Raw genomic sequence first — 13,186 nt, 5'->3', positions numbered from 1 at the left:
AGACTTATTTCTATACAGAAAGCAGTTCATTTTGGGCTGCTGCACAGTCCATTGTTTTGTTTGTCGCAACAGACAAAGGTTTTTCATTTTCAGGCTTGAGATAAATGATGTGTAGAGTATGTGGGTATCAATAGTCAAAGGTTTAAATACACAAAAATAAATCCTCTATTGTGACTACCAAGGCTCCACTGCACACAGCCAGTTTACCCAAATGTATTATAATATATATATATATATATATATATAATAAAAAAAAAAAATTCCTGTTTTTTGTTTTTTTAGGACTGTTTTTTGGGGTTCATATTTAACATCATATCTTGGAGATAAGGCATGATGTCATAATTTATTTCTGCATTGACTTTACTACTCATCCTTCAAAAACTCGCATTCCAAATATACATGCTTAAAAAGGGCGCTCCCACTATAAAACTGAATATGTGTAAATGGTAGCATAATCTCATATATACACACAATATTAAAATTCAAAAATCAATAAAAGTCCATCCTATAGGTGATAATTATTGCAGTTTCATCATATTTAAAGTGCTGAGGTGCCAAATGCTATAAACAAAATTGGTGCAGTCCGTGCTCCCCTTCTATGTGCCCACTCACTCACCAGCTGCAATAGACTCCCATAACAGAAGTCATGTGCACTTTGCAAAACATCTCAGATGCTGGGATTAGTAGTCCTCCAACAGAGCTCCTTGTTTTGTGGGTGCGGATTCCCTTAGTGTATAGTATAATGCCAGTAGAGAGGAGGAATATATAGCATAATTCCATTTATTAAAATACTAAACACAATATTGCACTCACTTTTGTTCAAGGTAAAACAAGCATAAAACCGGGAACTAGAAGTATGCCGCCACTTGTGTGTCACCAGCTGGAACTGAAGTCACCACCCACAGTCATCTGATGTGTTTCGTCCCTCCCAGAGGACGTTATCAAAGGCTATCTACAACATTCACTATTTCACATAGTTTATGATTTCTTACCACATCCATTAGCACGGCACGGGTATAGATACATATATCTATATTTACAGTATAATGCCACCCATTGGCCATTCAAATCTCAGTCAGTTCCTGGTGATTCGAACCATGAACGGGCAGGCTGAATGTACCGAGATGATCAACTTGGGTAAAAGTAGGCCTGCCAGATGTTACTTTTAATTTCCCTGCAGAGAGAACACAATGACTCAGCAGGAGGGATTCCAGTGTCAACACTGTGTTGGTAGGGGAATCAAATAAATTTCTCTCTTTCTTGCGACCCGTGGTTGCAGGAAAGAAATTTCCCCCTGTGTATGGCCCGCCTAACTGTTCAGATTCATGAATACTTTCAATCTTAGGATTAACTTTATAAACAAAAGGAGTTAAAATTCATTAACACAGTTCATCACACAGAATATCCAGGACTAAAGTACTGTAATCTGCTCCCATTAAGCACAAAATGTATTTGTGTACTGCTCCATTCAAACAAGAACTACAGTACAAGTGTATCAGTTGTGGATATTTAACTGATTCATGACAAATGTTCCCATACATGTGTAATAATATCTCACCCACAGGTGGTTTGGTGAGCTTTGATATGTGTAAAGATGGCTGCCACATATCCAATTGACCATGTGGTTTTGGGGGAAGTGCAGCCATGTCACACTCACAAAAACCACAAAACGACCGAGTGAGTGGTCAAGAGGAATGACCACATCCTGTGGGTGGTCTCTGGTATACAGGACTATAGAGTCACAAGGATGGGGAAGAGGTTCATTTTGAGAGGTTGGTTTTTGGAGCAGTGGAAGGAAAGCATGCAGCAAAAAACCTCCTCACTGTCCTGTTCCAGATATCGAGTGCAAACTGTTGCCAGAGTTAAGTATTATTTGACCTTTCTTTGGGATATTGGGAATAGGAGTGTACAGTATCTCACAAAAGTACTCACTTTTTTGTAAATATTTTATGTGACAACACTGAAGAAATGACACTTTGCTACAATGTAAAGTAGTGAGTGTACAGCTTGTATAACAGTGTAAATTTGCTTTCCCATCAAAATAACTCACACACCGCCATTAATGTCTAAACTGCTGGCAACAAAAGTGAGTACACCCCTAAGTGAAAATGTCCAAATTGGTCACAAAGTGTAAATATTTTGTGTCGCCACCATTATTTCCAGCACTGCCTTAACCCTCTTGGGCATGGAGTTCACCAGAGCTTCACAGGTTGCCACTGGAGTCCTCTTCCACTCCTCCATGTCCACATCACGGAGCTGGTGGATGTTCGAGACCTTCCATTCCTCCACCTTCGGTTTGAGGATGCCCCACAGATGCTCAGTAGGGTTTAGGTCTGGAGACATGCTTGGCCACAGTCCATCACCTTTACCCTCAGCTTCTTTAGCAAGGCAGTGGTCATCTTGGAGGTCCGTTTGGGGCCATTATGTTGGAATACTGCCCTGCGGTCCAGTCTCCGAAGAGAAGGGGATCATGCTCTGCTTCAGTATGTCACAGTACATGTTGGCATTCATGGTTCCCTCAATGAACTGTAGCTCCCCAGTGCCGGCAGCACTCATGCAGCCCCAGACCATGACACTCCCACCACCTTGCATGACTGTAGGCAAGACACACGTGTCTTTGTACTCCTAAGCGGATTGCCGCCACACACGCTTGACACCATCTGAACCAAATAAGTTTATCTTGGTCTCATCAGACCACAGGACATGGTTCCAGTAATCCATGTCCTTCGTCTGATTGTCTTCAGCAAACTATTTGTGGGCTGTCTTTTGTATTATCTTAAGAAGAGGCTTCCTTCTGGGACAACAGCCATGGGGAGGGAAAATGGCTAATTGGGCCCAATTTGGACATTGTCACTTAGGGGTGTACTCACTTTTGTTGCCAGTGGTTTAGACATTAATGGATGTGTGTTGAGTTATTTTGAGAGGACAGCAAATTAACACGGTTATACATACAAGCTGCACACACAACTTTACATTGTAGCAAAGTGTCATTTCTTCAGTGTTGTCACATGAAAAGATAGAATAAAATATTTACAGAAATGTGAGGGGTGTACTCACTTTTGTGAGATACTGTATGTTTGAGTCTCGTTAATGTTTATGGTAACTTATGTGTAAGAAGCTTTATGCATTTTGATGTCCAGTAAAGTTTTGTTTTATGCATTTTATCAAAACCACTCTTAGTGTTAGTGTGTCTTTTCATTTTAAGTATTCACTTTTTGTTTTATGCTTTTTATCAAAACCACTCTTAGTGTGTCTTTTCATTTTAAGCATTCACTAGATATTTCAGTGGCTGTCCAGTATACCTTCATTATAAAATTTTGTTCCTACATTTGATAGAAATAGGGATAATTACATATCAAACTTTATGTGGCAGCCACTTTATGGTTCCCTAGAAGAGAGCGTATGTCAAACAATAAATGGTAGTTGTTACCTCAGTCTTAAAAAAAAAAAAAAAAAACAGATCACATGGATCTCCCTAATAAAACATATGTATACTGTAAAGCTGGCCATACAGCTATAGATTTTTTTTTTTGCTTTCAGCCTACAAAAAATAAAAAATCTAACACAGATTCCTCCATTCACAGTACCCAGCGCGGATGGAGGAATCATCCACTGCAAATATAGTATTTTGAAGGCTGGCTCTATTAGAGAAACCATTTAACGCTTAGCAGGGGTGCTTACAACAATCAGATTTTAATTTACGTAAAAACTTTACTCAAAAAAAAAAGCAAAAACGGCTTGCTGTAACTGCTAATAAAATATTAGGTGCTTTGGCTTCAATTTGTTAGTGTATTTAAACCTGAGTACTTCCCCAGACTGACAATGCAGCTGTCCAAAAGCGCCCCCTGTGCCCATTCATCCAGAAGGGGGGCACTGTAATACAGGTGGTGTGTAACTAGCCAGATTACCAGGGGAAAATGGGAGGGAAAAAGGCCTAAAAGAAAATCTAATACAGCCACCCCATCTAATGTAAGCTGCAATATAATAAATGTTTTGGTTTTTATTACAACTTTCAGTTGACAACTAAAGATACACAAGTACTGCTTGGCACAGCACGGTTTGACAATACAGCTATGCATGGACGTTGACTGCTTTTGCTCATAAACTGTACAGAGCACAACATGCATTACTAGGTTATATAGTGTACAGCCTATTAGACAAGCACAGTATAACTGGTGTATGTCTGATACAGTAAATGCTTTTTGTGGAACACTGAAACTAGCTTTGTTTGCATGAGCAGGGTTATGTCTGGACATTAGGTAGGAGTGGCTGCTATAAAGAAATTAAATGGCATTTACATCAAATGCAAGTCATTTATGCCATTACTCAGCATTACATGGACAAAAAAAAAAACAATAACCTTTTGACATGTAGAGTCTGTTACATCAGATCATCTCCTTTACAGGGCAGCAAGGAGGAATAACTGCCAGAGAGAAATAATGGTATCAGAAGTAAAACTTTAAGCAATTTGTGTTTGGAACTTGTGACACTTGGATAAGGGTGCAGTGAAAATCCCAATATACTTTTAATGGCTTTTCATGGCCATGCAATAGGATTTAAAACCCATTTCCCTAGCACACTATACACAGGTAAAATCATCTTTTACCTCCATATGATAAATGGCAGAATACATTTGGCACTGCTCTTTTTAATAAGGCCCATATGGGTAAAATGGTAGGGACCATCAGGCAGAGAATGTTTGTTGCCGCTCATGCCTGAATAAACTGAGATGTCAGTGACCTCATCAGAATGAGACATTTCTGTTCCCTGCCCCAGTTAGGTTTAAGAAGCAGTAGGAAACCGTTAACGACAGCTTGAGGCACAGCCTTCTCCTGCAACCTGGACAGCTCTAGGGAAGCTGGCATAATAAGGGGGCCCATGTGCGTGCTTCTCAGGATTGGCATTCTGAGATTCTGTGTGCCAGGGAGGCAGCGAGTGCTGAAAACAAGCAAAACTTACTATCTTCTGCATTTGGGGCAAATGCAGTGCCAGCATGAGCAGAGTATTCCTGCTGCACGGTTTCTCAGTACAGTACTCCTTTCTCTGTCACTGACAGCCCAGTTCTAGTAATTACACTAGGACAGGGGTATTGAATTACAATTCACCGAGGTCCAGTCATTAAAATTTTCTTCTAGCAGAAGGCTGAATATCATGTCGGTACCGTTGCGCATTTTCACGTGCGCCAAACGGCATGTTGCTGCAGCACCATGCGGCTTGGTGTGGCGTAATTTTTTTTAAAAAAGGTAAAGGACTTCTTTCTGTGTTTCTTGCGAGCAGTGCAGCCCAAAATGTGTGTATACCCAATACACATTCACAGATCTTAACCCATTCCTACATCAGCGTCCTCGGTCCACCACTACACATCAAGATCCCCTTTATATCACCCCCCTCCACCCCTTTCACAGTAGTACTCTCACACTTCCTTGACATCAACCCCCATTAAAGCGGAGTTCCACCCAAAAGTGGAACTTCCGCTTTAGGTATTCAAACCCCCTGACATGCCACATTTGGCATGTCATTTTTTTTGGGGGGGAGCGGGGACCTAGTTTTGACAGGTACCCGCTCCCACTTCCGCTCGGAGCGCCGCGGCGCCCTGAACGGAAGTTCTCCTCTCCCCATCCCTCCCTGCAATCTTCTGGGACACGTCAGAGGTCCCAGAAGATTGCCGGCCAATCAAGACGCGCAGCGCGACTCGCGCATGCGCAGTGGGTACCCGGCTGTGAAGCCGCAAACTGTCACAGCCGGGTGCCCACAGCAGTGATGCGGGCGCCGCCGAGACCAGAGGGAGAGGATCGAGGCTTCGGGCGGCCGCATCGCTGGACCGTTGGACAGGTGAGTGAAAAGGCTGGAACTCCGCTTTAACAGTAATGTCCTCTGCCCATATTTACAGTATTCCCCCACATTACAGTCCTCAGCTGCCCCCCCCCCCCCCAATTTAGTCCTTAGCCTGGTTTAACTTCATCTCCCTCACTGTCCTACCTTACACAGACAGATCGAAGGGAGACATGCTGCGCTGTCTGGATGGAGGCGTGTATTGCAAGCTAGGGATTGGCTGCTAGGACTGGCCTTCATGCTAGCAGCCAATCACCCACTTCTTAACCTCAGGCAGCACCGCCATCCCTCCAGAACTGTCCACCTCTCACTGTCGGCTCTGTGAGGATTACAGAGTGACAGCATGGGGAAGAAAAGGCTCCTAAATGGCGGGACTGCGGCGGTCAGAATGGGAGAGTGACGCGGTCCGCATTTGGCCCGCAGTCCGCCATTTAGTGATGCCCGCACTAGGAGAGCCACATACTCTAATTGTAATCTGCAGGGCTGGTCTGTCAGTGCAAAAGAAAATGTAATGCAGAAGCAGTCATTTTCCCCACAGATAGAGCATTTTGGTGGTATTTGATAACTTCTGCGTTTACTTTTTGAGCAATAGACAAAAAAGGGCCGACAAGTTTTAAAAAAAATAAAAAAAACAGTATTTACTTTCTGCTATAAAACCTTTCCAATAAAAAAAAAAATTATGAAAATGTATAGAATTTCTTCACCAAATAAGGCCAATATGTATTCTGCTACATACATTTTTGGTAAAAAAAAAATCCAACTAAGCATATACTGATTGGCTTGCGCAAAAGTTGTAGCGTCTACAAATTATGGGATATTATTTTTTTTTACTAATAATGACGGCGATCAGTGACTTATAGCAGGACTGCAATATTGCGGCAGACATTCTGACACTTCTTGAGAACCAGTGACACGAACACAGTGATCTATGCACTGTATTAAATGACACTGGTAGGAAGGGGTTATCAAGAGGGGTGAAAGGGTCAACTGTGTGCCCAGCCAGTGCTTATGTGAACTGTGGGAGGTGCTTTTAATAGGGGAAGAGAAGGAATTTATTCTTTGATCCAGAGTGTAACATTGGATCAAAGCTGCACTCAAAGTCGCACTTAAATCGCACAACTTAAAGAGTTGCACTAGTGGAAATATAGCCACTAGGCTAAAGTGCAACTTTGGAGTGCAGCCTTGATTCAACTTTACCTCTCTGGATCAAAGTTGTACAGGTACCTTTTCAAAGTCGCTGATTTTCAAAGTCACATAGATGGGAACGGTGCCATTGAAATCAATGGGCTGTTACTTGTCATGCGACTTGTGTATCCAAAGTTGCATTATAAGTCGCACTAGTGGAAACGTAGACTTAGTGTGGTTGCCCGTCTATGATCATTGTAGACTGAGCCGAGACCCCCCCACCCCCAGTCCAGCTGTCTTCTCCTATGGAGTCCAGCACAGCTATACTGTATATGTGCGCCTTCCCTGTGTGAATTATTTCTGCATTTTCTCATGAATTAGGATGTACAATGCAGCCTTATTGGTGGGAGAACACTGGGCGGGAACCTATGATCAGCTCCTCCCATTCTGTATACGCCCACTAGCTACACAGGAACAGTGTCCCTCCCTGGAGTTGATGTCACTGGCTATTAACCACACCCACTTGCTGCTCTTGGATTCAGCAGGAAGAGGGATTGAAGTCATGTGACAGCACTTAAAACTGCAAAATAAAAAAGGGAGAAAAAAACTGGGATTTTTTCATTTTGATACAAGGCTGAACTCCGCTCACAATGATGGCAGGGGAGAATTTAAGATATTAGGCTGTACTTCCGCTTTAAGGACAGTCTTAGTATTTACCTTCCTTGTAGTGGATTGAAGTCTAGTACCGCAAGCTCTGCAGGTGACCTCTGTAACCGGAGGAGAGGTTCTGACGTTCTGATGGGAGCGGTCCGATGCTCTACTGCTGGGTGGGACCTCTTCAGGGCCAGTATCTACACACAACCAATTACAGCATGCAGCCCACATAATCACACCTGCCGGAAAAAAAAAAAGCATCACAGTTATAAATATTCATAAAAACTGGACTGATTTCCAAATATACTTTCTGCACTCCCTCCCCCTCTCCTGATGTATGTCAACAATGTCAGGATCCACACAGATTCCTGAATGGCCACACTCTCAGCCATTTAGCTGAGAGCCTGAGCCCGCCACTCTCTCCCCCCCCCCCCCCCGATGTATCCCAACAATAATGTCGGGATACACCCAGACTGATCATTGGCTGAGAGCCTGCGACAGCCATTCCTGCCCCCTCTCCTGATGTAGCCAAACAATGTCGGGATTCAGCCAGATTCCTGATCAGCAGCTGTCTCAGCCATTCACCGTGTAGCTGAGAGCCTGAGCCAGCCACTCCCACCCCCTCTCCTGATATAGCCCAACAATGTTGGGATCCAGGTAAATTCCTGATCAGCAGCCGTCTCAGCCAGCCATTCAGTGCAGCTGAGAGCCTGAGACAGTCACTCCCACCCCCTCTCCTGATGTAACCCAACAACAATGTTGGGATCCACCCAGAATCCTGATCAGCGGCTGAGAGCCTGAGCCAACCACTCCTGCCCCCTCTCCTGTCCAGCACACTAGTGAGCACTGCGTGATCAGCAGCCACATTAAAAAAGGCTATATTATTCCTGTGCTGCCTTTAAAACCCATGCTCCTTGAATAATACTCAAAGTGTACAAAGCTGCTAAATACCAATTGAGTATCACTTTTTACCAAAATTAAATATAAAAGAAATGTATAGCTTTGTAATAAAAATAACTCACATTATACGTGGTCAAGTGATCGCTCAGCTCTCAGGCTTAAAGCTTGTTTTTAGTTTTTATTGTGTCCCGTTTTTCTCCTTTAGTACAAAGTTCTGATATTCCACCTGTCTTAGGGCAGAGTAGCCTGCTTTATCGTCTTCTACAAGCCTATCATCTTTCTAAGGTGTGAATGGTTGCAGCACAATGCCTTGTGTTTGTTAGAGACAACAAATGACTTCTATGACAACACTGGGGTGGAACTCCATGAGCATTCCTGTATACACTGAAGCACATTTTTCTGTGATTTGTTGTTTGGTCATTCTCAAAATCAGAATGAGATGTTCAAAATAGGAACCTACGCAATGCAGAGATGTTTAACCTGTTAAGACACTGCCTCTCCACTTGCACCACAGGCAGCCAAACCAATTGTGCCAATTTACCCATTACAGCCTTGAAACTTTACAAAAGGCCCACATTTGAAAGTGTAGGACAGGTCGGGACCAACAGAATTAGAAGACCAAACAACATTTTTAATGTTTGGTGTGCAAATGTTTATCAAGGCAATATTTTCAATTAAAGAAACTAAAATTATTAGCATATACAAAACACAACATGATCTTCAAAAATTTCAGATACTGAACATAAAAAGACAAAAACAATAAATCACATATTTAAAGATATTAATATTTACGAATTTGAAACTGTGCATTTTTTGCATAGTTGAGAAAACGGCACAGAGAACTGTAAATAGATAATTTAAATTCCAAAAAAAAAATCCGGCTAGGGCTACACGTCTTCTAGCTACTGAGATATGTAAAAGGAACGGGCTTTCTTTTCGGATGAAGAACTGCAGGAAGTGTCACTGGGCTACAAGTACAGTAATCACTGTAAATGGGTGCCACTAAGACCTGCACGCTTGTCTGCCATGGTAGCAGAAGGTAGCTGTAGTTTTTCCTTTCACAGATCGGAGGATCATAAAGCTCAAAAGCGACATCTGCTTTGGGGTATAAGAATTCCTGCATGCTGTCACAGGGGGGCCATTGTGGGGCTAAAGGAATCTATTTGGCAACACGTTACATGGGAGCTTAACCTGTTGCCCTCCAGCTGTTGTAGAACTACAAGTCCCATGAAGCATTGCAAGGCTGACAGTTACAAGCATGACTCCCAAAGGCTGAGGCATGACGGGACTTATAGTTCCGCAACAGCTTGTAGGGCCACAGTTTGAGCACCCATGTGTTACACCCTGTAAAAAAATCTGACTTGGTCTAAAAAGGTGGAGTTAGGACTTCACATGGACATGCTTAAAGTGGACCTTTAGCCATAAAAATAAAATGGAGTTCCGGCCTCGGGGGTCAAATTTAGATAAAAAAAAAACCCAGGACAGTCAGGGCACAGTAGTACATTCCACAATGGATAGCCTCTGTACTGTCCCAGGTCGCACTTACCTGTAAGAATACTTCCCTTGAAAAGTTTTTCTCCAGGGCTGCCATCTCAGGTGTGGGCAGCTGAAGCCGCAGCGTCCCTCTTCGTGTCCTCTTCCATGACGTCGGAGTCCCAAAATGCACTGCCCCGGCCCTGCTCATCACTTCCGGTGCAGGCGCGGCATCCCTGCACAGCTTCTGGGCATGCCCAGAAGCCGTTTAGCAGGGAATGCTTTAAGTCCTGCTAGAGTACTTCAGACTGGCCCCTTTTACAGGTATAGCTATGTAAAACATTATAAATAACTATCTCTTCCCTTCATTCAAACTATGTAAAGTGTAACAAATATGGAGTATAGCTTTAATAAATGTTTCGATTGGTAGGCCTTTAGAGAGTATGGAAGGGTTAAAATCCTTGCCAGTTTTTTTTTTTTTTTTTTTTGCGGTGTGTCTCCTTTTCTTCCTGTCCCAGAGACACAAGAAGTGAAAGTAATGCAGGCCATACATTTTTTTCATTCAAACCGCAGGTTGAACTAAATAGAAACGTGCCAATACTCCCACACACACCTTCCAACAGCGCTACTGTGATATGCCGGCAGAACACGATTAGTGGTGCCGGCAAAAGCTAAATGCACTGATCGTTTGGGATAAGCCTGATAGACTGGTTGTACACAAGTTGATCAATAAATTTCCTTGTGTACAACCAGCTAGCCCATACATGGATCAAAATTAGTCTGGTTCTTACTAAACCGGCCGAATTTTGATCCATGTATGGCTGGCTTAAATCTCTACCAAGTGACGGCAGATCTCCTTTTAGACTACATTCACTATAACAAGTGCCCCTTCCGAAAGATCTCCTTACCTCCTGTTTTCGCAACATCTAAAAAATACTGGATTTTCCATCACTTTCTGTAGTAGAGTTAATGATCACAGGACAAATAGTAAGGTTTAACCGCTACCCACCAGCCTTGTAGTACAATGATGGCCGAGCGTGAGCGCCACCATCCTGGGTGGACGTCATATCCACTGGACACAGAGAATGACAAATCAGTGTACAGGGCTGCTGCCGGTACCATGTGATCACTGACCAATCACAGCAGATCACATGAGAGTTGTACACAATGAATTGCTTTCATTCATAGCCATTCATCGTGTACTATTGTGTTGATCTCAAATTGTACCATGTAATCACTGACCAAACAAGGCCAATCACAGTGCATCTAACATAGGATAGCTGTGGCCAATGAGAGCTTCAGAATAGAACACAACATATGAATGGATGCCAAAGGATTGCTTAGAAAATGTATTAGAACTGTTGTAAGCAATCAGCCCCGGTTCACACTTGTGCGTGTGCGGGGTTCGCATGTAATGTCGGAGTGCACTGCTCCGACATTACATGCGATCGGCTGTGCGGTGCAAGTTTAGCCATACACTTTGTATGGCTAAATTCGCACCGCAGCAAACACGCACAGGGACCCTTTTTGGCAGCCGCATCAGGATCAGATCGCACAGCGGTTCACACTTGTGCGATCTGATCCTGTGCGAACTGCACGATCGCACTGCGATATGCGATCAAGCTGGGGGTGTCGTTAACATTACATTGACACCCCCAGCGTATCGCATATGGCAGTGTGAACTGCCGGGGGTGCGTGTGCGATGCGGGAACAGGCTGCGGATTCGCAGCCTTCCCGCATCGCATAAATGTGAACCGAGGCTCAGGGTTTTATAAAAAAAAAAATCCTGACCATCTCCCCAGAGAAATAGAGTGTCACTATAAGTAACAAAAATTATTTATTTTTTTTCCCTTTGACATACCAGTCAGTGACCCTGATAACAGTCATGCCAGTTATATGATGATGCTGTACTGCACTGGTGACAGTAAGGCCCCATTCACATAGCAGCGACGCTACTTCCCGGGGCGACCTCCGAGGTCGCGGCGCGCTGCTCGCCCCGCGACCTCGGAGCGGCCAGCGCGGACTTCATAACATTGAAGTCTATGACGGTCGCCCCAAAGAAGCTCCGGACCCTTTTTCTAAGTCGGAGTGACTTGTGTCGCACCTATTAGAACGGGTCCGCAGCTTCCCTATGGAAGGCGACCTACGGCGACCTGTGAGGCGACCAGGACTCCTCACAGGTCGCCCCAGTGTGAATGGGGACTAAGTAAAAAAAAAATAAATAAAAAAAATTGAGAAAAGAAAAATAATTTCTTCATTTTCCAAACAATTACAACTTCAGGAAAAAAAAAAAAAAATCACCATGCCTCTTACAAAAATCCTTAGACTGTCTAGTTTCCAAAAAGGGGTCATTTGGGGGTTATTTGTACTGTCCTGGCATTTTAGGGTCTCAAAGGAAGCCATCAGTACATCGGGATTGATCAATGTTCAAATATACCATAGCTTATAGACTAACTATCCTACAGACTAAATAATAAACACTGACTTACTTGGTCCATTTTTACCAAAGAAATGTAGCAGAATAGATTTTGGCCTAAATTTATGAAGAGAAGTTTATTTGCAAAACTTAACAGAAACGAAAAGAGAAAAAAAAAAAAAAAAGGTTTTTTTTTCATAGAAAAAAATAATAAAGAAAGCTCTGTCTCATTTAATTTGGGTACAGTGTTGCATGACCGCGGAGGGGGTGAAAGTGTTCTGTACTGAGGTGGTTAATGTCCCCCATCAGGGACACGGACAGCAGTAAAACCACCAGAGATCCTAATCCAAAATGAAGAATGCTTTGCATACACTTTAGGGGCCGCATTTACACCATTTTGACTCATTTTACAGGTGGGCAATGAATCGTAAAAACAAGCCCCACAACTGCCAAGCTACAAGTTAACATGGTCAGCAACCATATATTAGTATACACTGCCACTGTCACAATATGGCTTACTTATGAAAACTTGAGTGTGTAACAACATGTGGGGCAGCTTTGCATAGAAACCAATCAGCTTCCAGGTTTTAGGGTGCGTTCACATTAAACACTGGTTTGTATTCATGTGAGTTCAGCTGAATTTGCACAATTTCAAACCTGTATTTTCGGTGCAAGCTGGGGGCGATTTGAAAGACCTTTGTATGGGTTCATGCACAGAGGTCTATTGAAATAGCCCCTGAAGTTGCCAAAAGTAGTGCAGAAACTACTTTAGGACATCGGTCCGGC

General features: G+C 43.2%; 1 protein-coding gene across 1 annotated transcript in view; it reads right to left on the bottom strand.

The window, feature by feature from the left end:
- RFFL (ring finger and FYVE like domain containing E3 ubiquitin protein ligase) overlaps positions 1–13,186 on the bottom strand; it is a 114,993-nt gene that overhangs the window by 43,669 nt on the left and 58,138 nt on the right. Inside the window, exon 2 of the mRNA XM_082244310.1 lies at positions 7,675–7,850. Coding sequence (XP_082100436.1) covers positions 7,675–7,842 — 168 coding nt within the window. The 5' untranslated portion in view covers positions 7,843–7,850. The remainder of the gene's footprint in view (positions 1–7,674; positions 7,851–13,186) is intronic.

This window comes from Pelophylax lessonae (genome assembly GCF_965119305.1).
Source record: "Pelophylax lessonae genome assembly, chromosome: 2".
NCBI classification, from domain to species: domain Eukaryota; kingdom Metazoa; phylum Chordata; class Amphibia; order Anura; family Ranidae; genus Pelophylax; species Pelophylax lessonae.
This window is presented reverse-complemented; position numbering and strand designations above follow the sequence as displayed.